The following is a 26,376-nucleotide window of genomic DNA, read 5'->3' as shown; positions in this document are numbered from 1 at the left end:
TTAAAATGTATGTAATCTAAAAGGAAAGAGAAAGGTTACTTAAAAACATTATGAAGGAAAACTGGACTTATTTGGTGCACTCTAACTCTTAGCACAAGATGATGATACATCAATATGAGGAAAAAAAACTACCTACAATATTAACTAAGAGATACAATACTTCTCTCAACATCATGGCATACAGGTTCAATAATGTAACATTATTCAAAAGAACACTGACAGGTGAAGAAAACCCTCATTAGAACCCTAAAGATCTTGTGTTTAGTACAGCCTGAGTCTGTGTTGTACAGCAACTAGAAAAACTGCAAGGAATATGAGCGTATCTAAGACAACTGATTCTATTTTGTTCACAGATGTGGAGCCTTTCCAGCTTTAAAGTAACTACAACTTGTTATTATAATAATGCAGTAATATTTTCACAAATAATCTTCACAGGAGGAGAGAGTAATTGCTCCATTCTGGCACTTTTTTTTACCATTAACTGCTTACTAACACACACCATCTACTTTGTTAGAAGTGTTTCATAATTCTAAACAGAACAAATTTCTTACTGACTTTCCTTGGCACCAAAAACAAAACGGTGACTTTATTACATGTTCCTTTTTTTTTTTTTTTTTTTTTCTTCAAGTCATTTTAATGCTGCACACATACTGATATTTAATTCATCCAGAGACCAGGAACACAGCATTAGCACTTCACTTCTATGACACCACAGTTGTACCAGATCACATTTTCATTCCATTTTATGTATGTGCGCTATCAAAATCATAATCATAAGATGGAGATTTGCCGAAAACTTGAGAGTTTAGGTGACAAGTAAACCGAGAACCCTTTTTGCATGGCTATCATCGGGAGAAATTTCCATCTCTTAATAGTTAGCACTGGTAAAGAGTTTTCTGAAATTTAAGTTCTGTATGTTAGGGAACGTATGTACTGCAATCAATGTTGGCACCAGAATCCTAGAATAATATCCCGTGATTTTAGAGCCACAAAAGATGTATCACTATGAAAATTATACAAAAATGAGGAGAAAAAATTGGCAATGCATATACTGAAATAAATACAATCAAATTTGCTCAAAGCGATATGGTTGCACCACAAAAAATGTAAATCACGATGGCCAGTCTGGTATTTGACTCTGCTCCTCCCATGAATACAATGTTTTCAACAATATGCTGTCTAGTTTAGTAATGAATCCAAAATCTTCAAGAAAATAAAGGCAGCTTTATAGATAGTTCTACAATTAGTGACTGTTAATTAAAATGAAGCACTGAAACTGACATCAATGTAACATCCTCAAACGTCATTTATCAGCACTTTCTTTTTTTTTCTTTCTTTCTTTTTTTTTTTTTCTCTTCCAGTTTTTGAGATGTTCCCTTACCCTCAAATAACAATGGAGCAAAATTATGTAACAAAGTACTTCAATTAACATGAATGAAATCTATTATTGCTTGGTACAGCTGCTAATTATTTAAGAATGAAAAAACATAACTACAAACTTTATGTTACTATTTGTTCTGGGCCAGTGTTAGATTTTTAGAATTGTCATTTTTTCAAAAGATAGCCCACAACATAAATGAATATTCACAGACATGTACTTTCACTTTTGAAATTCAGTTTGCACTTGGAAATACCTGAAACTGTCAATACCATTATCTTACTTTCATTACACAATGAGTTTTAGTTTTCTTTTCTTGTTTGCTTGGAAAATGTCTCTGATGAACAAGTCAGCTTCCTGGAAGGGTTTAGAAAATCTCACAAGATTCTGAACATACTATTTGGCTACTTCACCATCAGTAGAGTTGTTCACTTCCATCAAAAGGAATCCTATTCCACAGATTATAATAAAGCGAACAACAAGCACAGCAATGGCAGATAAATCAAAGATATTGGTAGCTGAAATATGTTTTAGTAGGAGGCTTATTCAAAAAGTACGAGTTGTTGCCTATATTTAAATGTTGGCAGCTCAGAACAAATTTGCACATATGCAGTAATTATTTACAACTCCATAGAAGCTATTGTTTTGATTCATTAGTAATTTGACATGGGTGAATGTAAATAACAATGGTCGTGAAAATTGTTACTTCTCTCAGTTGTCAAGTGTGTGCTGTAATTAAATTTGGGAGCAAAAGTATCTACAGCTGTTAAATTGATCAGAATCTGTCTAGTTTATGAGCCTACTGTAATAAGTGAAGGGAACATTAGACAGTGCTATTGAGACTTTAAAAGTGACAGTACAAATGTATGCAATGAAGAGTAGAGTGGTAAGACCAGTATCCAGACCAATAAGAGTGTGTAACAAGTTGGACCAAAAACTGCAGTCTGATCAAAGATTGATGAGTAGTGCTTAGGCTGATGAGTTTCCTTCTGCAGAATCCACCATTATCTACTCCACTGTCAAGGAAAAGCTTGGATATAACAAACTATGTGCTTGGTAACTTCCAAAAACTTTTAGCCACAACCATTAAGAGCAAAGAATATCAATCAAATAAGCATTTCTGAATTGCTACTGACAAGATGAACGATGACGAGATGTGGATGTCCAAGAGCTACGCATAACCAGAACAACAGATAATGCAGTAGGGCCGCACAAAAATTAAAAGAATTCACGTAACCTCCTTAATCGGGTTGAAAAATACAGGGTACAGTTTTTTAAGAACAAAAAAGGTGTTTTTTGCTTTACTTCATGAGATATGGGTCAACAATTACAGCTGAAATATACTGCCAAATGCTCACCAAACTGGTATATGCCATCTAAAATCAACAGTACAGGCAACTGTTGACGGGGACAGTTCGTACCCATGACAATATTCATCCACGAAGAGTAAAATTCGTCATTTCTGTTGACAACTTTTGAATCAATCATTCTGCAGTCAAGAATTTGCATTATACTGATTATTACCTCTTCCTGCATTTGAAACAGTGACTTGGCTGACAATCATTAGAGATGATGATTAACTCAAGACCTCTATTATCAACTGGGTCAATTCTATGCAAAGGCACTGAAGATACTGTAACGTTAGAAAAAAAATGCTTAGATGTGAGCAACAGTTATGTGGGAAAGTGAAGCAGGGTTTTAGGAAACTAAAATCACCAATGAAGGCTTTTTCTAATATATAGACTCACATAATATTTTGTCATACAAATCAAGTAGTATGCTCATTTCTGTTTTACAGTTATGTTCAGTATCTAATATTGTGTTCCACTGTAAGTATGGTAATGGTTATTATAAATCAATAATAGAAAGAAAGAAAGAAAGAAAGAAAGAAAGAAAGAAAGAAAGAAAGAGGCAAGAAATCTAAATGAAGCCAAAGAATCTAAATAAACAAATGGAATGTTTCACAGACTTACTTCTAAATATTTTCCTTTGTTCATATTTTCAACAAAAATTTTGCAATGATGATAGCTTTTCTATAATAACAGACATACCCAAAATGAACAGAATTATACTTAACAAGTAGATTAGGTTCATTCATTCCTCTCGTAGCTTGGGAATCAAAAACTCTGACAATTTAGGTCCAGTTGTGTACTGCACAGCCCTTTCAACATGATATCAATAATTAAAAGAACTTATAAAAGTTTGCGTGTGTGCCATGACTTTCTTAACAATTCAATACAAACAAACATTTCAAAATTCATAAAGAAGGAGGAAATTTGAGTTTAATCATATAATATCACAACCAATACAAAAAGAAACTTAATTTTCTCCTTTGCTCGGAAAGGAACTGACATTGTGCTGCATATCACACAAGGCTATGGTCGCAGCTTTTCATGCATGGGTATACACACATCTTATAGATGCACAGAAATTATCACCATACTTCAGTTTGTTACTCTAACTCTACACAACTTCTAACTAATGGAAGTAATATGGTAAAAAGTCTATTGAGAAAAAACACATGAAATGCCAGTCTAATTGAATGTAATTTTTTTTCAAATACGCTTTCCTCTTTTATTGCCCACAGGTGGTTTCTGAAGCTGAAAACTTTGATTTTCAACAGGCTGTGGCGTGGAAAGTGCATTAATATTACTTGTAATACCACCAGACAGGAGGGTTGAACCAGATGAAAAGAATTGCTGCTGTGGGTACTGTAGTTGCAATGATGAACTCTGCTGTTGATTTGATCCCCAACCTGCAATGGGAGGAATCATTTCAACATTCCAGCAAGAAACTTAACAACAACAAATGTCCACTGTAGTATCCTATTATAAGGAAACAACATTCCATCAAAGCAGAAACTACATTCACAGTCACAGACTAAAACACAACAGCTCCTGATTACACATACTAACAATTAAAGATATTTTCATCATACGTGTGTGTGTGTGTGTGTGTGTGTGTGTCTTTTGAGGGATATACTACATTAATGTTTACCCTTAAATTAATGTTTAACCTATTAAATGTAATACAGTTTGTCTCTGTTAATGGTAAAGAAAGTTGTAAACTAATAACACTTTTTCAATACCAGGACTTGGCCTGGCCTTCAGGTCTCAACGAGAGATCTTGTGTGCTGTATGATTTGCTCATATCTGCTATACATCTTCAGGAGTCTCAGAAGTATATTACTGATATAATTCAGTTGATGCTTACCTGCTCATTATCTAGATGGGCTACTAATACAATACCATGAGGAGAAGAGCTGTATCAGTACTTTAAAGTCTTATAGTTCACTTCACATTGTACGACATAGAAATGATCTAGATTAACTGATTTTTTTGGCCATTTTCTGTGGGTCAGTCACTTCTTTGTCTCACCATGTGTAAGTATGGTCATGACACACTTTTCAAATGAAATATAAAATAGTTAACTGACGACTTTTGGCAACCGAGATCATCCTTGGCAGAAATCAGTGTATCTCTTAAGACTGTACAACAAAGAAGAACATAAGTTGATGCAAGAGTCTGCCGAGGTTCCTCCTGAAACACTATTGGCATGATATGTGAAACTCTCATTGCCAGCTCTTTTCTCTCCCAGTAAATTACATTTTGAGAACATGTGATTTTTGACAATAATGAATCTGTTTCAATGGAATTTTACCTATCACATGCAAGTTAAGATGCCATATTGTCCAAACCTGAATATTTCCTTGCCATTAAGGAGGTAGTGGCATTTCAGGAGTGAAAGAACAAACCTCAAGTAAACAATGGAACATTTCACTGTACTATTAATTTCCTGTCTGGTGAGGTCATCCAATAGCTAGACAAAGCCATTTATCTGTACACCAACTGTAAGTGAAAATTTGAGGCAGAAGAGTTAAATTATGTGAGAATGTTTTAAGCTATTTTCTTAACACAATGTTTTAAAAGTTTCAGAGATGCTGCCGCCCTGCTTGTCAATCTTTTCACAAAATAGGTAGAGGATGGATTCAAAACAAACTTGGGGATTCCATTATATGTATGCAGGAGCTTTAGACATTATTAGTTTATGAAAGCATGTACCAATAAAAGAAGACTGAATTGATACATCAACTGCTAAGTACATGACAGATCACTCATCTTTGACGTCATTCTGTTTCTGAAACTTAGTTCAATAATCAGTTGCAAATGACTGTTTTCTAACATGCTCTCAATAGTGTTTTGCAAAACAAATGTTGTCTTCCATCCAGAGATTCCCATTTGAATTCACAAAGCATCCCTGTACACCCACATGTTGATCAAACCTATTGGTAAGAAATATAATGGCACACTTCTGAATTGCTTCACTGTCTTCCTTTAATCTGACCTGATGCAGATCCCAAAGACTAACTCAAGAATGGGTCACTCAAGCGTTCTATACGCAGTCACCTTTATGGAAGAGCTACACTTTCCTAGAAGTCTACCAATGAATTGAAGTCAACCATTTGTCTTCCCTGCTACCGTCCTTACATGCTTGTTCCATCTCTTACTGCCTAGATATTTTATTAACATGACTACCTCTCACCACACCACTAATACTGCATTCAAGCAATAAAGGACTGTTTTTCATACTCATCTGCATTAACTTACATTTTTCTACATTTTGAGCCAGCTACCATTCATCACACTAAATAGAAATTCTGTCCAAGTCATTCTGCATTCTTCTACAATCACTCAATGATGATATTTTCCTGTGCACTACAGCATCACCAGCATACAGTCGCCCATCATGTATGCACGTAACGAACAGGAGTGGTCATATATGACATTTCCCCAGTGGTTTCTCGACAATACCCGTTTCTGATGAACACTCGCCATCGAGGACAATATACTGGGTCCTATTACTTACACAGTCTTCAAGCCACTCGGGGAACCTAATCTGTATGTTCAGACCTTTATAACTGTCATTAGCAGTCTCAGTGGGGTACTGTATCAAATGCTTTTTTGAAATGTAGGAATACGGAATCTGCTTGCTTTCCTACATTCGTGGTTCGCAAGATATTGTGCAAGAAAAGGGCCACGTTAACAACTTGTCAGGAACAAATTAATCTAGTTAATAACAGCTGTCTGGTATGTGGCATTATTTTTAAGTTGTTTAGGCAGTTCTACATGAAGAGTGGCACATGCATCTGGTGCCTCTGACACACGCACGGCAGTTTATTTCCTCAAAATCAAATGAACTAAGAAAATCCGTTTATGTGATGCCCATTACAAGTAACTGCGCAATGTTTTTACGGCATCTTTGCTATTACACAGGAAAATTATTACATACCTTTACTATAGATACTACATAGGGATCAGCACAATCACGTCAATTTTACCTTATAATTAATTTTGATGGCTCATTTGACGAGCAAAAGCTATTCAGAGAAAACATGGTACTACCTCAATACCAAAGTTGCTCCTCTGGTGATCTCATTAGACTCAGTAAACAAACTAATTCCTCCTCATTACTCTGCTGCCATTAGAAGCATTTTAATTCTACAAACAACCCAACTTGTTCAAGTCATATACAGAAAGAGGGGCACAGAAATTCATCCACTGGACTCATATGTAGGAGAAGTGATGTTCAAGTGTTCATCCAGCCATTGTGATTTAGTAAACATAAACATTACTCATGGATTAAGTTTTAGGGCTGTTCAGACTGCTGCCTATGAGGAAGTATGAGAAGCGATCTGGAATCGTGGGACATGTCAGCACATCACCAATCCCTCCAGCCATTATTGCCAATAGATGCATCCAGATGATGTTGCTGTTCTCTGTTCCAGAAGTTCCTCTTCCTGCCTCATGAGGTGGAGTGGTGCCCTTTCCCAACCCCCCTACCTCAGGAAAAATCTGAGCACGAACTGCAAAATGAACCTAGGTCCTTCCACATCACAGGCAGTTACACCAACCACTTGGCTATGGAGGCATATTAAGGGGAACACAAAGGATATTCTTTTTGAACGGATACAGCCAATTACTTTGCATTATTTTCCAGTTCAAACTTGTGTTCAGTTTCTAATGTTCTCATTGATGGAACCTAACCATTATTTTTCTTTTTTCCAGTATAACCAGCATAACAACAGTTTTCGTTGCCTTTTTGACAACCTATCATCAAGGGAATGAATCAGTTCCAGAAATTGTTCCCTGTAGACTTTATTTATGTTCATAATTTACACTGAGTGTTATGCAGTACTCCAACTGGTTTGGTACTGTTTCTCAAGTATATTTGTCTTTATTTATTTTATTTGCATTACTTTAAAAAGCATGAAAAAATATTTGAGAGTCTGCAATAACTAAATAGTAGTTTTTACTCTCATATATTTACTTCTATGTAAGAATAGTTATGACACTTTTCTGGGAGAAGTGGTAAAAAAGTTAATGTTGTGTGACTGTGGTTTCACTTTCCCAATCATTATCTGGACAATACTTATGGGTGGCCACCAGTTTCTTAGCTCTTCACAATCTTTTTAAACGATCTGCTTTGTAGGCAAGATGGTCGTATGGAATAAAAGCAATTTCTCAAAATGCTGTACTTAATAGTTTAAAATATGAGTTTGCAGCATAGAAGTAGTGTTGTTTGCCTTGGTTTTATTAAGGTTAACATTGCTACTGGGATTATAAAAAGGTAGATCATTTTTTCCACTCGGTGTCTGTCAGGTTTTAAGTTAATCCTAATAGTATATAATCAAAAAAGTCTGGAACCTCATTGACTGGAATAGAATTGTGTTCCGTGATGAGTCCCATTTCGAACTGAGCCCCAATGACCAGTGAACATGTGTCTGGAGATTCCCAGGACAGCTGTGTGATACCAACCTGACTGTTGCCCATCAAAATGGCCCAACCACCATCAGTGATGATTTGGACTGCCATTTCATTTCATAGCAGGACCCCTTTGGTTGTCATGCATGGCACCCTTACAGCAAAGCGATACATCGACGATATTCTATGCTCCGTTTTGTTGCCCTTCACAGCAAGCCATCCTGGGCTTCCATTTCAGCAACATAATGCTAATCTCCACACACCTAGAATTTCTAATGCTTGTCTCCATCCTTGCCAAACCCTCCCTTGGCCAGCAAGATCCCCCGGATCTCTCCCCAACTGAGAGCGTCTGGAGCATTAAGGGCAAGGCTCTCCAACCAGCTAAGGATTTTGACGATCTAACATGCCAAATGAACAAAATTTGGCACAGTATCCCTCAGCATGACGTGTAACAAGTTGATCAACCAATACTAAGCCAAGTAATTGCTTGCATTAGGGTCAGAGGTGAACCAACACATTACTGACTTGCTCAATTTGTGAAGCTCTTTTTCTTGAATAAATCATCCAATTTTTCTGAATTTTAATCACTTGACTGTCTGTACATGTACATCACATCTACCAATTTCCATTCCAATCGGATGATGGCTTTGTTTTGTGCCTTTGTCTTGGATTGTATTATGGGAAGTTTCAAATTGATGAGAGGGCAACTTTTCAGCCTTAAAATTTCACACAATTTCCCTCTGTTTTAGTACACAAAAATGATATTTTATTTTTAGTACTAGTGCATTTTAGCTCGGGGATTAAGTATTTTATCTAGGATGTTAGACTGGACCCTTTCTGCAGCTTGGTAAAAACTGCATGAAGAAGTGATACAAAAATGATTAGGGACAATTTTGGCGCCATTCTCTTATCCACCTCGACTGCAGAACATGGAATCTTTCGCAGCACCAAGAAATCAATATAATTCCGTGATTGCTTAAGTCACATTATTTCTCATCGGACTCAGCAATATAGGATCTGCAGTTTAGTAGACTCAAAGGCATGTGCACCCTTTTGTGGACACCTATGCCAATCATCCTCAACACTAATTGACAGACAGTTGTTGTTGGTATTCAACTGTGAGAAGAAGCAACCATCACTTGCTACTTATTTGGCTATAATTGTTCACACTTTTTCATAATGTTTGCTAGCATAAATGGATAAAATTTTCAAAGAACTATCACCTTCTGTTGATGGTAACAAATGGAGATTATATATATCAGACTGGGTACTCCTTGGTTTACATTTCCACAGCTGTTACTGGTGAAATTTCTAGCTGGCAATTTATAACAGACATTGAATGTAATGGGATGAAAATGAATATCACTCATCTTTGTGATCTCTTCTTCCCTTGTGCAGTTACTATGGAGCTGACGAACTTTCGCAACTTATTTTAAAGAAAAGGAATAGTAATTTCTCTTAAGGCTGAAAGTCAATAATACTGCAATAATAATAATAATAATAATAATAATACCCTGAAGATGCAAGTGCACAAAAAAGTTTTAAATTCACTAATGTACTGAGAATAATCTATAATATGTAGTAGTTGCAAAGTGGTCAATATATTTTACACCAGTCATACACTCCACTATTTTTCTTATCCTTTAATAATGTTATACATGCTGTTTATTTTTTACATTCTTTTTAGACTGTGTTATCTAACTAGACACTACCATTCATTTTTTTATGTTACCACGAGTTGGGTTTAGATTTTACATTTTTTTGATACATTGTAAAATTGTAAGAACTTTCTAAAGCAATGACAGAGAAATCATAAAGTGTCCTACGTAATAAGCCAACCCCATTTCCCTCAAAATGAATACTGGGGAGGCAGAGAGGAGTGGGAAGAAAGAAAATAAAAATAAAATTATGCTTAATGTAAAGTATTACCTGTGTAATTTATGTTGTAAAATACAGCATGTTTAACTGTTCAGTGTCTTTGTAACTTAACTGTCTGCATCAACGTGAAAAAATTGAAAGCTGTTTTCATGGTGGAGGGAGGATTACATTATAATTAATATACTGTTCACCAGAAAAAGTTATGGAAAAAGTCAGTTACACTTCACTAATTTAGTGCAGCTTAATTCTAAACTGATCTTCAAATTTGCACATTAATTTTTGTTTTTAGCACTGCTGCCATTACCCGTAATTACTTTTAGTCACTAATTACTGGGCATACATACAAGCAGTTGGCAGCATTGCATGAGCATGCAGTTATTTTTCACTGCTTGGGGACATAATTTGATTGGCTGCAGGTTGTGTGTGATCAGCAGCACTTTTAACCAGATAACTTTATAACAATGCATGTGTGTTTTGCTGCCCTTTGAAGTAATATCATGACAACTGTGCTGTGATACACTTCCTGTTGGGAAACTTCTATTAACAGCCACATACAACAATGTCTTACATATCTATTACTAATGCAGACAACTTCCGGTGTATTTGCAAGGAATTGGCATTTGCTTTCAGGAAGTTTTAACAATTACAACTCCAAACGAAAAGGGCACATTTATTGTATTTTGACTATAAGATAGCGGTCTAGAGTAAAAAATGGGCATCACATGAAGAACTACATCTTTAATATTATTGGCCTCTCTATCCTCAGTTGCCAGTAATATTGTATTACTAAATGATTATTGGTTGTGTGCATTTATGTGGAACTGAATAAATGCTATTTATTCTGGATACATTTCACTTGCCTGAAACACACACCCACCTTCACTTGAACACAGCACACTCAACTTCCATATTGTGTAATTGTACTTGCAAGCTACAAACAGTCCTGGTCCAAGCACTTTTTATGTTCAATACAAATGTTTAATTCCTTTCTTACACAACACATACTGTAAGGAACAACAGACAAGCAATGAACAAGAAAATGCTACAACAATAACTCTTTGCAGACTATAAGTACAGTGGCACGAGATGTAAGATAACAGTGCTAAATTTAAGTGAAAATGTTTGTGTTTTTCAGGTCACTGAAGATACCTCAAGAAATTGTAGCAACACACACCTGGTAAATTGAAAATTATGTTTATTTAGTTGCAAATAGGGTGATTACTTGGAGGAAGTCTACCAACCATACTAATGACTATGATTTTTGTATGTCTTCTCTCAATGAACCAAGGAGCCCCCATGAAGAAGGAAGAAACAGACTTGTACACCGTAATACATGCTTTGAAAATATAATGTAATTGGATGTATTATAAAAAATTACACGCCAAGCAACAGTAGGAGAACACATGTATAAAGGATTTAAATTTACAAGCTTTTAGAGCCAGTGGCTCCTTCTTCTGACAGAAGGGTTGAAGGAGGAGGAGGGGGTGGAGGAAAGATACTAGTGAGGTTTAGAAAATGGGGAGAGTTTGGAAAAGTCACCCAAAACCCCAGGTCAGGGGAGAAAAACTGAACAGGATGAATATGAAAACTGAGTCAACAGTCTTTTTTTATCACACCATCTGGTAAGTTTCCCGTGAACCAGGATTCTGAGTGAGTTTCCCCAACTCTCCACATTTCCTAAACCTCACCAGTCATTTTCCTTCACCTCTCTACCTTCCCTTCAACCCTTCTGCCAGAAGAAAGAGCCACTGCCTCAGAAAGCTTGTAAATTTAAATACCTTTACATATTTGTTCTGCCGCTGCTTGGTGTGTAAATTTATTATCTATCCAATTACATCATGCTAATATATGCTTTGCAATTAATCCTGTACCTAATGACAAAGAACTTTTAGTTTCTCAACTTTCTAGAGAGGTTCTGAAAGGAGAAAGGTAGGTTGAGGTTTAACAACCTGTTGATGTCAATGTCACTTAGAGATGGAGCCCAAGCTCAAAATGTTTCAAGGACAGGAAAGGAAATCACACATGCCATTGAAAGGAACCATCCTGGAATTTGTTTGCAGTGATTTAGGGAAAATATAAATCTGGATGGTTGGCTGCAGATATGAACCGTCACTCTCCCAAACGCTACTCCAGTGTGCTAATTACTACGCCACCTTGTTCGGAATTAGATGTTTTGATGAACTCTAATGAAATCTCAGTAAAATAGTAGAATTCGAGATACAAAGACTTCTCCCAAATTATTTCTGCCTCAACTCACAAGATAACACAAAGCAAGCTCAGCAGAAATCTGGTATGGGAAAGTAAGACAAAATTATTGGCATCACATTTAAAACATTGGAAATATCTACACCACTCTGTGAGTGTGTCCAAATTTTTTCATATAACTAAATAATTGGAGGCATTCTTTAAAACTGTAGGTGACATTAATTAGTGCAGAGAAATCGGTGATTCAATTGAAGCAATGAATATGGTGCACAGTTTAATCAAGGGCAATCACTCATCGACACTTCTTAAAGGAGTACTTTTATGCAATAAGAACACATTACTTTCAATTCTTGTGGCCAGTGCTACTAATTCAGAAGAAACTTATAAAAATGTGAGTAACATCTTGATACAAGCAGACCATGTGAGATACCAGAGCGAATTTTGTGGGGATTTGAAAGTTATTGCTGTATTACACTGTCCATTCACATTAAAGTGACCACCTGTCAAGAGCCTGAGTAACAACCTTTTACAGCATGGACCACTGCAAGACATACAGGAAGAGTCAATGAGATTCTCTAAGGTACCAACAGGGATGTGAAGCCATGTCAACTCCAGAGCTGTGGCCAGCTGCACTAGATCCTTGGCTGATGATCCATGGTGTGAACAGCCTGGTTGAGGTGGTCCCACATACTCTTGGTTGGGTTTAAATCTGGGGAGTTTGGTGGCCAGCAGAGTGTGTTAAATTCATTCTCTGCTCTCCGAACCACATATGTACACTGCGAGCTATGTGACACGTTGCACTGCCATGCTAGTAGATGCCATCGTGCCAAAGAAATGTAAGGGCAGATGGGGTACTCAAGTATAGATGCATACTTGTATTGATCCATTGTGCCTTCCAGAAGGATGAAATCACCCAGGAAACACCATGAAAATGTTCCCCAGACCATAATTCTCCCTTCTCCTGCCTAGATCCTCGTGAAGATTGTTGCACGATGTTTGTTCTGCCTAGACCCTTGTGAAGATTGTTGTAGGATGTTTGCTTTCTGTCCGATGGAGCATAACATATAATTCATTTGAAAAGGCCACCTCTCAACACACAGTGGATGTCCAGCAATGATACTGGCATTCAAATTCCAGTCTTCATTGCTGATGACCAGCAGCAGCATGGATGCATAAAGCAGGTGCCTCCTGGAGGTCCATCACAGCAATGTTCGCTGAAGTCACAGAGGAGTCACTGTTGCTAGCTACTTGGTTCACGTGGCCTGTCATTGCTCAACAGTTGCACATCTATACACCAGTGCACACCTCCACAATCATCATTCACCCCTGTCATTTATATCCTGTGGTGCGCGACAGTTGCCTCGGGACTGGTTTTGGATAATGTCACTTTCCCATGCGTGGTATACTTTAAACATGGTGGCATGCGAACATTTTTCAAATTTGCAATTTTGGAAATGTTTCCAGTCATAGCCTGAAAGCTTATGATCATGCCCTTTTGGATGTCAGATAAATTGCTCTATTTCTGCATTACGAGAATGACTGCACTTTTTCCGCATCCCATGAACAGACTTTATATACCCACCACTGCTAGCACTGACACCTGCTATCTGTGAGTGGTTATTGCACATTGATGTCAAACATAATTGGTGGTCATATTAATGTGACTGAACCATGTATTACAACAGCAATCTGATTGCACCAATTACATCTGTATCCTGTGTAAGCAAGACAGGCAAGCTATGGTAAATACTATTCACAAACAAATGGCCGAAACGAGTGTCAATAACTCCAAGAGTAAAAAAAAAAAAAGTTATACAGAAACTACTGATAGAGTCAAGTACAGCTATGTTTCAGGCATTACATATAAAATTATGTCTTTTGAAGACTCTTGAAAAATCTGTAAATGCAGATGTACCTGAATTCAGAAAATGTGCTAAAGGAGAAGATGAAAAAAAAGAACATGGTAACACTTTAAAAATGTTTTGAACGATTTTCTGGGGAACGTTAAAGCAGAAAACTTTAAGCAACTTGTGTATGAACTGATGCACTCACATTACTAGGTGAAACCCAACATTTCATTAAAAATGTGCGTGTTGCAATCACACCTGAACTACTACACTCAAAATTGCTACGGTGGGAGTGAAGAGCATAGTGAGCACTTTCATGGATGTTCTGCTGATTGAGCAAAGGTAGCACAGTTAATGAAGTGCTGCCAGTTAAGTAATCTCTACTGGTTGGAAAAAAAGAGGACATTTCCTCAACACAGTACCAGAGGTAAGCGACAAAAAGAACACTCTTACATATCTGATTTTTTCCCATTATATATTTTCTTGTGAGATACTGCAAAAAACATCATTTCCTCAAAAATAAGGGCTCTTCAATTAATTAATATAATTTTGGTGTGTTATGATACTAAAAATAAGTAAAAATCATATTCTTTTTAACACATAGTGATTAGTTTCATCAACTCGGTGGTGTGTACATTGCAGCCTATCGACCATATTCGACCAAAAACTATGCCACAGCAGAAGCGAGTTGCAACAGAGCAGGCAAGAATTAATTTAAGTGTTGCAAAGCAGAACACAGTCATCAGGCACTGCAAAGCAGACCCAGCTAGGTGCGGTACAGCAACAGCCAATGCTGCAATATGCTAGTGGAAAAATGAAAGCCTTTCCTCACTTGCCACCACATAATTGTTTGGACTAGGTGCCTTAAGACCTAAACAAACACAGTCATTCATGTACTAAAACATTCTCATCTTAGTATCACAGCCTACACCACAAGCCTGTTAACAACCGGAGCGAGATCCCACAATGTAGCAAAGGGTCTGCTGTTGGACCACAGAACAGGGCAGCCTGCCCTGAGTCATGAGAGCAGCTACGGGCGAGCAGAGATTTACCCACTGGCTGGATGGAGTTCATGGCCGCCTCCATGGTATCATAAGCTTTGCTGCCATCACTGTTGCTGACAACGGCATCAGAGTAATAGCACATTGCACTGTCAGCAATGAGAGAAGTCTACTGTTTCACATGACAGGCAACTGGACACTTCCACCAAGTTGTTCCCGATTTACTATGACTGAGGGCTGAAATAAAGAAGTTAATTCAACAAACCTACTGTCATCCTGAAGTCTCATCTCACTCTCCACAGGTGACAATTCACGGGTTATCTAACAATGTTGCCAGATCGCTGACTTCGCCTTTTTAGAGTAACATCTATACCTACAGCCTATGGTACGATGAATCCAAAAATTTTGATTTTATTTTGGTCATGGAGAAAAGGTTTGACAGTCATACATTTTATAATGTAGATTTTATTGCAAACAGAGAACCAGTGGATTTGCCTAGTTTTAGAGGTAGTGGAAGTCACAATTGGTTAGTGCCAGTTAGGGGTTAGGTTAGGTTAGGTTAGAAGTGCACATTTAACCTTGAGGGAAACTCAGTGTCATGTATGGAATCAGTTCCAGGATATAATAGAGGGAAACGTTCCACGTGGGAAAAATATATCTAAAAACAAAGATGATGTGACTTACCAAATGAAAGCACTGGCAGGTCGATAGACACACAAACAAACACAAATATACACACAAAATTCAAGCTTTTGGAGCCAACGGTTGCTTCGTCAGGAAAGAGGGAAGGAGAGGGAAAGACGAAAGGATGTGGGTTTTAAGGGAGAGGGTAAGGAGTCATTCCAATCCCGGGAGTGGAAAGACTTACCTTAGGGGGAAAAAAGGACAGGTATACACTCGCACATACACAGACATAAGCAGACATTTGTAAAGGCAAAGAGTTTGGGCAGAGATGTCAGTCGAGGCGGAAGTACAGAGGCAAAGATGTTGTCGCCTACACTGTGAAACTTTCTATGTAGGAATGACCAGTAACAAACTGTCCGTTCGCATGAATGCACACAGGCAGACAGTGTTTGTTGGTAATGAGGATCACCCTGTGGCTAAACATGCCTTGGTGCACGGCCAGCACATCTTGGCACAGCGTTACACTGTCCAGGTTATCTGGATACTTCCCACTAACACCAACCTATCAGAACTCCGGAGATGGGAACTTGCCCTTCAGTATATCCTCTCTTCTCATTATCCGCCAGGCCTCAACCTCTGCTAATTTCAAGTTGCCGTCGCTCATACCTCAACTGTCTTTCAACAACATCTTTGCCTCTGTACTTCCGCCTCGACTGACATCTCTGCCCAAACTCTTTGCCATTACAAATGTCTGCTTGTGCCTGTGTATGTGCAGAGGGATATGTGTGTGTGTGCGCGCGAGTGTACACCTGTCCTTTTTTCCCCCTAAGGGAAGTCTTTCCGCTCCCGGGATTGGAATGACTCCTTACCCTCTCCCTTCAAACCCACATCCTTTCGTCTTTCCCTCTCCTTCCCTCTTTCCTAAAGAAGCAACCGTCGGTTGCGAAAGCTAGAAATTCTGTGTGTGTGTTTCATTTATTGTGCCTATCTATCGGCGCTTTCCCGCTTGGTAAGTCTTGGAATCTTTGTTTTTATATATATATATTGTTAGGGACATATGGCCAGGCAATGCTCGGAGTCAAGATGGCTCATGATTAGATGTAAGAATTATGTTAATGCATTTTGTTTTGTTGTCTTGTGTACGTTAGTCCTAAAATGAGTGTTCTGAAGGAAAATGATTCAACAGAACCAGAGACACAAGGTGTGTCAGAGCTGGAAGCAGTATGCATATTGTCAGAAAAGGTAGCACAATTAATAGCTGACAAAACAGAGGAGGAGGAGGTGATTAGTGTTTAACATCCCGTCGACAACAAGGTCATTAGAGACGGAGCGCAAGCTCGGGGAAGGGAAGGATGGGGAAGGAAATCGGGCGTGCCCTTTCAAAGGAACCATCCCGGCATTTGCCTGAAGCGATTTAGGGAAATCACGGAAAACCTAAATCAGGATGGCCGGAGACGGGATTGAACCGTCGTCCTCCCGAATGCGAGTCCAGTGTGCTAACCACTGCGCCACCTCGCTTGGTGACAAAACAGAACTGTGGGTTGATAGAATTGCAATAATCACAATGGGGTATAGATTTGACAGTCGCAAGTTTTATTGCTCCTTTTTGTGGTAAGGCAAGTGAGGATGCGCAGGCTTTTGTGCGAGACCTTGTGAATCAGATGAGATGGAAAGCTGGTCTGATAAGGAATTACTGAGAGTAGCAAAATTAGGAATTACTGACAAGGGAACTTTCCCATCGCAGCCCCCTCAGATTTAGTTATAAGTTGGCACAGTGGATAGGCCTTGAAAAACTGAACACAGATCAATCAAGAAAACAGGAAGAAATTGTGTGGAACTATGAAAAAATAAGTAAAATATACAAACTAAGTAGTCCCTGCGCAAGTTAGGCAACATCAACAATAGTGTGAGCTCAGGAGCGCCGCAGTCCCATGGTTTGCGTGACCAGCTGCGGAACGAGAGGTCCTTGGTTCAAGTCTTCCCTTGAGTGAAAAGTTTACTTTCTTTATTTTCGCAAAGTTATGATGTGTCCGTTCATTTATTGACGTCTCTGTTCACTGTAATAAGTTTAGTGTCTGTGTTTTGCAACCGCACCGCAAAACCGTGCGACTAGTAGACGAAAGGACGTGCCTCTCCAATGGGAACCGAAAACATTTGATCACAAGGTCATGAGTCAACCGATTCCTCCACAGGAAAACACGTCTGATATATTCTATACGACACTGGTGATGGCATGTGCGTCACATGACAGGAATATGTTGTCGACCCACCTAACTTGTACACTTGGCAAATGGGTAAAAGGATTCTTCTACCTTGCCCGATTTAGGTTTTCTTGTGGATGTGATAATCACTCCCAAAAAGTGATGAAAACACAAGAGTTTGTCACATAAACTGCAACAAATGAATGCAATAATTTCACAGTCACACAGTTTTCCCTGTGCTCAGTCAAAACATATGTTTTTTAACGTTTTCAAATTTTGCCGTGTGTAGACCTTCAAATCCTGCATACGTCCAAGCAAATCTGAACATGTCTTGGAATTTTGGAGAGCGAAGTTGATTATGTGTGAGTGCCTAAACTTTGATAATTGACACACGATCACATAAACGATACTGCTCTGTGTACCTGTGCAGCTTCGCAAAATCATAGAGTCTTTTCACAAAGTATTTCACTTGCCGAAAACCAAACACATCTAACGGTTGCACAAGAGGTGTACAACCTGGAGGAATGGTAATCACGTCTACTCCCACACTAAAATTGTACAATGCCTGATCCTTCTGTCCTGTATAGCTGTCAAGGAGTAAGGCAAAATCTTTGTCTGCGCAAGGAGCAATCACACGTTCATTAAAGTCTTTCATTAGTCTTTTCTTCATTTTTCCTGATTCACTGCAATTCACAATGACATTTGGCATTTGCGCAAGTACCCCATTCACCCGTAGTTGAACTTGTGGTCCAAATACACCATTTTTTCCTGCAAACATAAATAAAATGTAAGTAAAAGAAATCCTGCTTTGTTCAAAGCATATTGTATGGTATAACGGTATAACTATGTGAAGTGGTCTACAGTGCATTCCGTGTCGCCTTCTCCAACTAACGATAATGTGCGGGTCAATTTCATTTCATAGTTAAAACTGGACTGGTCTGAGTTGATAATATATGCGTCTTCATACTGTCAGAATCTGACGTTAGTTTCTGTAACAAACATCTTGGAACACACTAAAAGTTCTTCCAGTTTATTGCGTAGTTCTTTCTTACATATTTCATTATCTTCCTGCTCGTAATTTTGTATTTTCTTTTGAACGTGACAAGTCAATGAGATGAAGCCGATTTGTTTAGCGTAACGCAATCCCCAAATCCGTAGGTTTGTATCATGCACTGCACTTAATTCATTTCTGGCTTTAATAAATTGTCAGTATACATGGTTTTCTAGTTCACTGAACTTCTGTCTCCGGGTCCACCCCATTCCACGACTTCTTTGCAATATTTAATTGTGCTTTTTTCCTCCATCCCTTTAAATTTCTTAAATTTATTTGTTACTTCACTCCATAATCTATATTTGTGTCTTTTAATTGGTTTGGACAGTAACCTGTATTGGACCATTTCCTTCATGTAACCCAAAGAAATACAATCAGATTGAAGTCTTAGTATTTCCTATTACTGTTCTTCATACGGATCATCAACAATCAAATCATCTGGTACATACATCCCTGCAGCAATCAGCAAGGTATCGTCTTCACCACACGTACTGTTTATCAACAAATGTAGGGAATAATCATACAAACAATCGACAATCATTCGATCCCTTAAGGAACTTTCCGATTCCTTACAGTTCGGAAAATATTCATTGACCTTGTTATTGAAGTCGCAAGCTATATTTGCTGGATTCATATTGCCCATGGAATACACCTCATGTATTTACTGCACTCTCGTCCAAAGTAACGAACAGTCAACTGCCAGCCAGCGAGCCATGTTAGCAGGGATACTCTCTCTCCCATGCGCTGTAGTCGACTGACGTCGAGTGTACGATGTTTGTTTAGGTGTAACATCCCTATACTGCAGCGCAGTTACCTCGCATTGGATGGACGGACGGACAGATAATAATTGTCTGAAAATAATAAATTAAACTTTTCACTCGAGGGAAGAATTGAACCATGACCTCTCGTTCCGCAGCTGCTCACACAAACCACGGGACCATGGCGCTCCTGAGCTCACACTATCCTTGATGTTGCCTATCTTGCGCATGGACTCCTCAGTTTGTATATTTTGCTTATTTTTTTCATAGTTCCACACAACTTCTTCCAGTTTTCTCGATCGATCTGTGTTCAGTTTTTCAAGGCCTATCCACTGTGCCAACTTATAACTAAATCTGAGGGGAGTGCAATGGGGAAGTTCCCTTGTGAGTGTAGAAAAATTGAGACTAACAGGGGAAGCTAAAACTTATGTATAGGGTATGAAGAAGCTCTAAAGGGAGCCACACATTCAATGAATTTAAAGATGAATTAATTCTAAGATAGACAAAACGAAATAGCGTCAGACACTATAGGGAACAATCAGGGTAATAACTAAAAGAAATACATGAACTGTGTAACAATTTGCAGATATGATAAGGAAAATTAAAGGATGTACCTATAAATTAGGACACACTGCTGCAGTTAATGAACTTATTTTGCAAGAAACTGAGCAGAAGGCACTTAATGCCTTAGGGCTGCATGCAGAAATGTCAAGATGTGTATGGACAGGGGATCCGATGGATTTGCACAGAGCAGTGTGATTAGCTATGACTGTGAGGAGATTGATTTGTTGACTGGAATGCAGGGTAAATGGTCAGTGTTTTGCAGACAATATAAATTGTTTCAGGGGTGAACAAATGGGACATGTAAGGAGGCAGTGCCGTCAGCCCCATGGTGATGTGAATAAAAGAAGAGAAAATAATAGTTTTAGAAGCAGAGGGCCGGGGAAGTATGGGGTGTTAAATATGGCGAGAACCCCAGGTCCAACTATGGTTATTCCCAGTAAGATGGGATGCTACAAAATCGTATGTGGAGATGGATAGTGCATACGAGGAATAGAAGGAAAAATGGGTTGTAGGAAGTCTTGAGTCCAGAGACTGGTTTGATGCAGCTCTCCATGCTACTCTATCCTGTGCAAGCTTATTCACCTCCGAGTAATTACAGCAACTTACACCCATCTTAATATGTTTCGTATATTCATGCCTTATTTCCCTCTATGATTTTTACCCTCCGTGCTTCCCTCCAACACTAAATTGGTGATCCCTTGATGCCTAAGAACATGCCCTATCAACCGATCCCTTGTTCTAGTCGAGTTCTTCCCAATTCTATTCAGTACCTCGACATTACTTACATGATCTACCCATTCAGCATTCTTCTGTAGCTTCTATTTTCTTCTTGTCTAAACTATTTATCTCAATGTTTCACTTCTGTAAATGGCTACACTCCATACAAATACTTTTATAAAAGACTTCCTGACTCTTAAATCTATACTCGATGTCAAAAAATTTCTCTTCTTCAGAAACACTTTCCCTGCCATTGCCAGTCAACATTTTATATCCTCTCTACTTTGACCAACATCAGTTATTTTGCTCCCCAAATAGCAAAACTCATATACTACTATAAGTGTCTCCTTTCCTAATCTAATTCCCTCAGCATCACCTAATTTAATTTGACTACATTCCATTATCCTCAATTTACTTTTGTTGGTGTTCGTCTTACATCCTCCTTTAAAGACACTGTCCATTCCGTTCAACTGCCCTTTCAGGCCCTTTGCCGTCTGTGACAGAATTACAATGTCGTCAGCAAACCTCTAATTTTTTATTGCTTCTCCGTGGCTTTTAATTCCTACTCCAATTTTTTTTGTTTCCTTTACTACTTGCTCAATATACTGACTGAACTACATCGGGGACAGGCTGCAACCCTGTCTCACTCCCTTCTCAACCACTGCTTCCCTTTCATGCCCTCTCGACCCTCGTAACTGCCATCTGGTTTCTGTATAAATTGTAAATAGCCTTTCGCTCCCTGTATTTGACCCCTGCAAAATGGTTCAAATGGCTCTGAGCACTATGGGACTTAACTTCTGAGGTCATCAGTCCCCTAGAACTTAGAACTACTGAAACCTAACTAACCTAAGGACATCACACACATCCATGCCCAAGGCAGGATTCGAACCTGCGACCGTAGTGGTCATGCGGTTCCAGACTGTAGCGCCACTCTGACCGGCTTGACCCCTGCCAGCTTCAGAATGTGAAAGAGAGTATTCCAGTCAACATTGTCAAACGTTTTCTCCAAGTCCACAAACGCTAGAAACATAGGTTTACCTAGGCTTAATCTATCCTCTACAATAAGTCATAGGATCAGTATTGCCTCATGTGTTCCAACATTTCTACGGAATCCAAACCGATCTACCCCAGGTCGGCTTCTACCAGTTTTTCCACTCATCTGTAAAGAATTCGTGTTAGTATTTTGCAGCCATGATTTATTAAACTGATAGTTCAGTAATTTTCACATCTGTCATCACTTGCTTTCTTTGGGATTGGAATTGTTACGAGGGTCACTCCAAAAGAAATGCACACTATTTCTGTAAAAATACAGTTTTCATTCTGCATTTGTGGAAGTTTTACAGTGCGTAGATACATCCTTCCCACTTGTTTTGAAACTTAGTTTAACCTGTTCCCGTGAGTGGTGCCGTCACAGCATGTCTTCAAGATGACTGCTACACTTGACGTTCATCAGAAGGTATGTGCTGTCATAGAATTCTTGTGCTGTGAAAAACGAGACAGTGGGAAACATCCACAAGATGTTGAAAAAGGTGTATGGAGATGCTGCTGTCGACCACAGTACAGTTAGTGGGTGGGCAAGCAGGCTACATGATGAAAGCGGGCATGGCAATACTGGAGAGTGTCCTCCCAGCAGCAGGCCTCGTACTGCACACCCTCCAGACAATGTGCAGAGAGTTAACGAATTGGTGTCTACTGACAGACGCATCACAGTGAACGAATTGTCAAGCTACGTTGGGATAGGGGAAGGAAGTGTTTGCAGAATACAGAAAGTGTTGGCGTTAAAAAAGGTTTGTGACAGGTGGGTTCCCAAGGATGCTGACAGTGGCTCACAAAGAAACAAGAAAAACAGTATGCAGCAAACTTTTGGAACAGTACGAGACTGGTGATGAAGAATTGTGACAGGTGATGAAACTTGGCTCCATCATTTTTAACCAGAGACGAAGAGGCAATCAATGGAGTGGCATCATGCAAATTCACCCCCCCCCCCCCCCAAAAAAGAAAAAAACAAAAAACACCTCATCTTCTGCTGAAAAAGTTATGGATACAGTGTTTTTCGATTCCAAAGGATTCTTGCTTGTGGACATCATGCCAAGTGGAGCCACCATAAATTTTGATGCATATGTGGCGACAATGAAGAAACTTCAAGCTCGACTGAGTCGTGTCCAACCATATCGGCAAGAGCAGGAAGTTTTTCTGTTGCACGACAATGCACGGCCACATGTCAGTCAAAAAACCATGAGGCGAACACACAACTCGGACGGACAACACTGAAACACCAGCCTTACAGTCCTGACCTGGCTCCATGTAACTATCATCTCTTTGGGAAACCGAAAGACTCTTCGTGGAACAATGTTTGAAGATGATGACTCCCTCGTGCACACTGCCAAACAGTGGCTCCAACAGGTTGGCCCAGAATTTTACGTGCAGGTATACAGGCGCTGGTTCCAAGATGGTGTAAGGCAGGTGAGAGGGATGGAAATTATGTGGCGACATGAAAATATTGTTCCTAAAGGGTGTATTTACACACTGTAAAACTTTCAAACGTGTAGAATAAAAGATGGATTAAAAAAACGAATAGTGTGCATTTCTTTTGGAGTGACCCTCGTATATTATTCCTGAAGTCCGAGGGTATTTCGCCTGTCTCATACATTTTGCTCACAAGATGGTGGAGTTTTGTCAGAGATGGCTGTCCCAAGGCTATCATCAGTATTACTGTGACAAAATTCAGGAATATGACCCACATGGTACATATTGTGTGGTGTGGGGGATAAAGATGTCACACCGTTACGATCGGTGGACATAGTCTTTTGCCTGGATATTGTTCAATTTAAATAATATGTAGATATTGTGCCACACATGAGTGAGGGCTATAACATGATTCTAGGATTAGATTTCTTATATCAGTAATGTGCCATAATCGATCTTTGGCAACTTAACAGAAAAATATTTCAGTTAGGTGAAGCCATTGCCATTGTAGAGGGTTGCAGAGGGCGAGGGGGGAGGGGGGGGGTCTGGTATGAAAGACGAACCGATTAAACTGTTAACTATCACAAAAAGACCTGATTCGCATGATTGTATACCTAAGGGTACTGGGAAACCACTTTATATCTGTCTGAATCTAGCTTGCTAATAGGAATTTTGCATGTGGTGGAACTGTTAGAAGGGAATGAAGTATAAGATCAGGTGAATTGCTTATTTAAAAGAAGTTGCTGGGCCAAAAAAATTAATGGAGGGAATGCAAAAACATAGGTTTTATTGTGATTACAGACAAATGAATGTGAAAACCGTAACACATGCCTATCCTTTGCCAAAAATCACACAAACCTTGGATTATTTAGGACAAAGCAAATGTTTTTCAACAATGGATTTGCCGAGTGGTTGCCACCAGATAGAGGTTGCATTGCACAATTGACACAAAATAGTGTTTTCAACACCCTCAGGTCAATACCAATTCAGAAGACTGCCGTTCTGGTTAAAAAGTGTACCTGCAATGTTTCAGAGATTGTTCGATGGAGTACTCAGAGGGTTAACACCATGGCAGTGTTTAGTGTATCTTAATGATATAATTGTCTATGGGAGTGATACTGAACAGCATATACAGCCATTAAGGAAAGAACTTTTAAGGTTAAGAGCAGCGAAGTTTACATTGAGTGCAGAAAACTGTAATTTTGTGAAGAAAGATGTAGCATACCTAGGTCATATCGTAAGATGGGGTTAAGACAGACCCAAGATTGATTAGAGCTGTGTGTGAATTTCCTGTACCAGAATCTATAAAGGAATTGCAATTGTTCTTGGGATTCTGGAATTATTACCACCGGTTAGTAAAAGGCTTTGCGGATATTGCCAGATCATTGACACAATTGTTAAAAAAGGATGCTCAATTTGTGTGGTCAGAAGATTGTCAGCATGCTTTCAAGGAGATAAATGAAGCTTTAACATTGAGTCCAATGTGGATATTTTCAGATTTTAACAGAGAATTTGTTTTTTCATGTGATGCATCAAACTCTGCACTTGGCTGTGTGCTGTCGCCGGAGGAAGAGGGCATCGAACATCTGACAGCTTACACATTAAGACAATTAAATTCTTGAGAAAAAAAAACAACACAGAAAAAGCTGTTAAGCCTTATTTGTGAAATCACATATTTCAAATGTTATCTTTATGGTAAGAAGTTCAGAGTAACAATAGATTATGCAGCATTAAAATGGCTGTTGGGATTAAAGGATCCTTCTGGTAGGCTGACATGATCGGCAGTAAGAATAAGTGAATTTGATTTGAAAGTCACACATAAACCTGGGAAGAAGCATGGAATTGTAAATGGCTTAAGCAGAAAAGTAGCAGTTTTAGACTTTGGGGGTAATGAGCGTAAGCAATGGCAAACTGCACAGAGAGAGGATGACAAATTTAAGCAGTCACAATTTTGTATGCAGCATTGGTCACTATGCAGAGAAAACAAGTGGGGACCATCGGTGGTACCAGGGAAGCTAAGGAATATAGTACTACCAAGAAGCTCATTATCACTTATTAGGGGGCCATAGAGGTTGCAGATCTATAAACAGAAAAGTAGTGTAAAGGTATTTGTGGAGGAATAGGTGGACAGACATAAACCAGCACGCACAGAAATGCATATAGCGCACAGTACCATTGCAGAGGTTACCTGAAGTATTAGCATAATTTGAATTTTAGGTCTACTCAATAAAACACCCGAATGGAGTAAGTTTGTACTCAAAATCATTGATCATTTTTCAAGATACATAGAAATGGTCATGACGCCAAACCAGCAGGCGGCAACAGTGGCACAATCACTTGTGAATAAGTTTGGAGTGCCTGAGACAATAGCAACAGACCAGGTAACGAACTCCATGTCACATCTATTCAAGGAATTGTGTAAGTTATTGAATGTGAAGAAGTTAAGGACCAGTCCTCTCCATATACAAGCCAATCGAAGAACTGAAAAACTTATAGGACTATCAGGAATATGTTTGGATACTACGTTGACTCACGTCACATCAAGTGGGATGTGTATTTGAAGTACATTTTTTCTGCCTGTAACTCAAAACAGCACAAGGACACAGGATTATCGCCACATGCAGTAACATATGATCGTAAAATGCCAGCACTGTTCGACATATTGAAAAAGAAGAAATGGAAGACTGGAGAGTTTGTTAAGAAATTTGCCACTGTGGTTAAGGAAATTTGGAGTAGAGTACAGAGAGCAAATACACGAGCACTGGAGGAACAGGAAGAAGCAGTGGGCCTACGGCAAGAACACTGGAGTATAATGTTGGTCAGTGGGTGATGCTATTAACTTTGTATATGGCAAAGGGAAAGACAAAGAAGTGGCCACACCAACTGATAAAGAGTATGTCGCCAGTGAAAGCCAAGATTCAATCG

General features: G+C 38.9%; 1 protein-coding gene across 1 annotated transcript in view; it reads right to left on the bottom strand.

Annotated features, from left to right (window-relative positions):
- Nucleotides 1-642: 642 nt before the first annotated feature.
- LOC126282187 (nuclear pore complex protein Nup58-like) overlaps nucleotides 643-26,376 on the bottom strand; it is a 140,975-nt gene continuing 115,241 nt past the window's right edge. Inside the window, exon 8 of the mRNA XM_049981717.1 lies at nucleotides 643-4,133. Coding sequence (XP_049837674.1) covers nucleotides 3,934-4,133 — 200 coding nt within the window. The 3' untranslated portion in view covers nucleotides 643-3,933. The remainder of the gene's footprint in view (nucleotides 4,134-26,376) is intronic.

The sequence above is a fragment of the Schistocerca gregaria genome, chromosome 7 (genome assembly GCF_023897955.1).
Source record: "Schistocerca gregaria isolate iqSchGreg1 chromosome 7, iqSchGreg1.2, whole genome shotgun sequence".
Taxonomy (NCBI): Eukaryota; Metazoa; Arthropoda; class Insecta; order Orthoptera; family Acrididae; genus Schistocerca; species Schistocerca gregaria.
The sequence above is the reverse complement of the archived record's forward strand: the minus strand, read 5'-3'. Positions and strand labels throughout refer to the sequence as shown.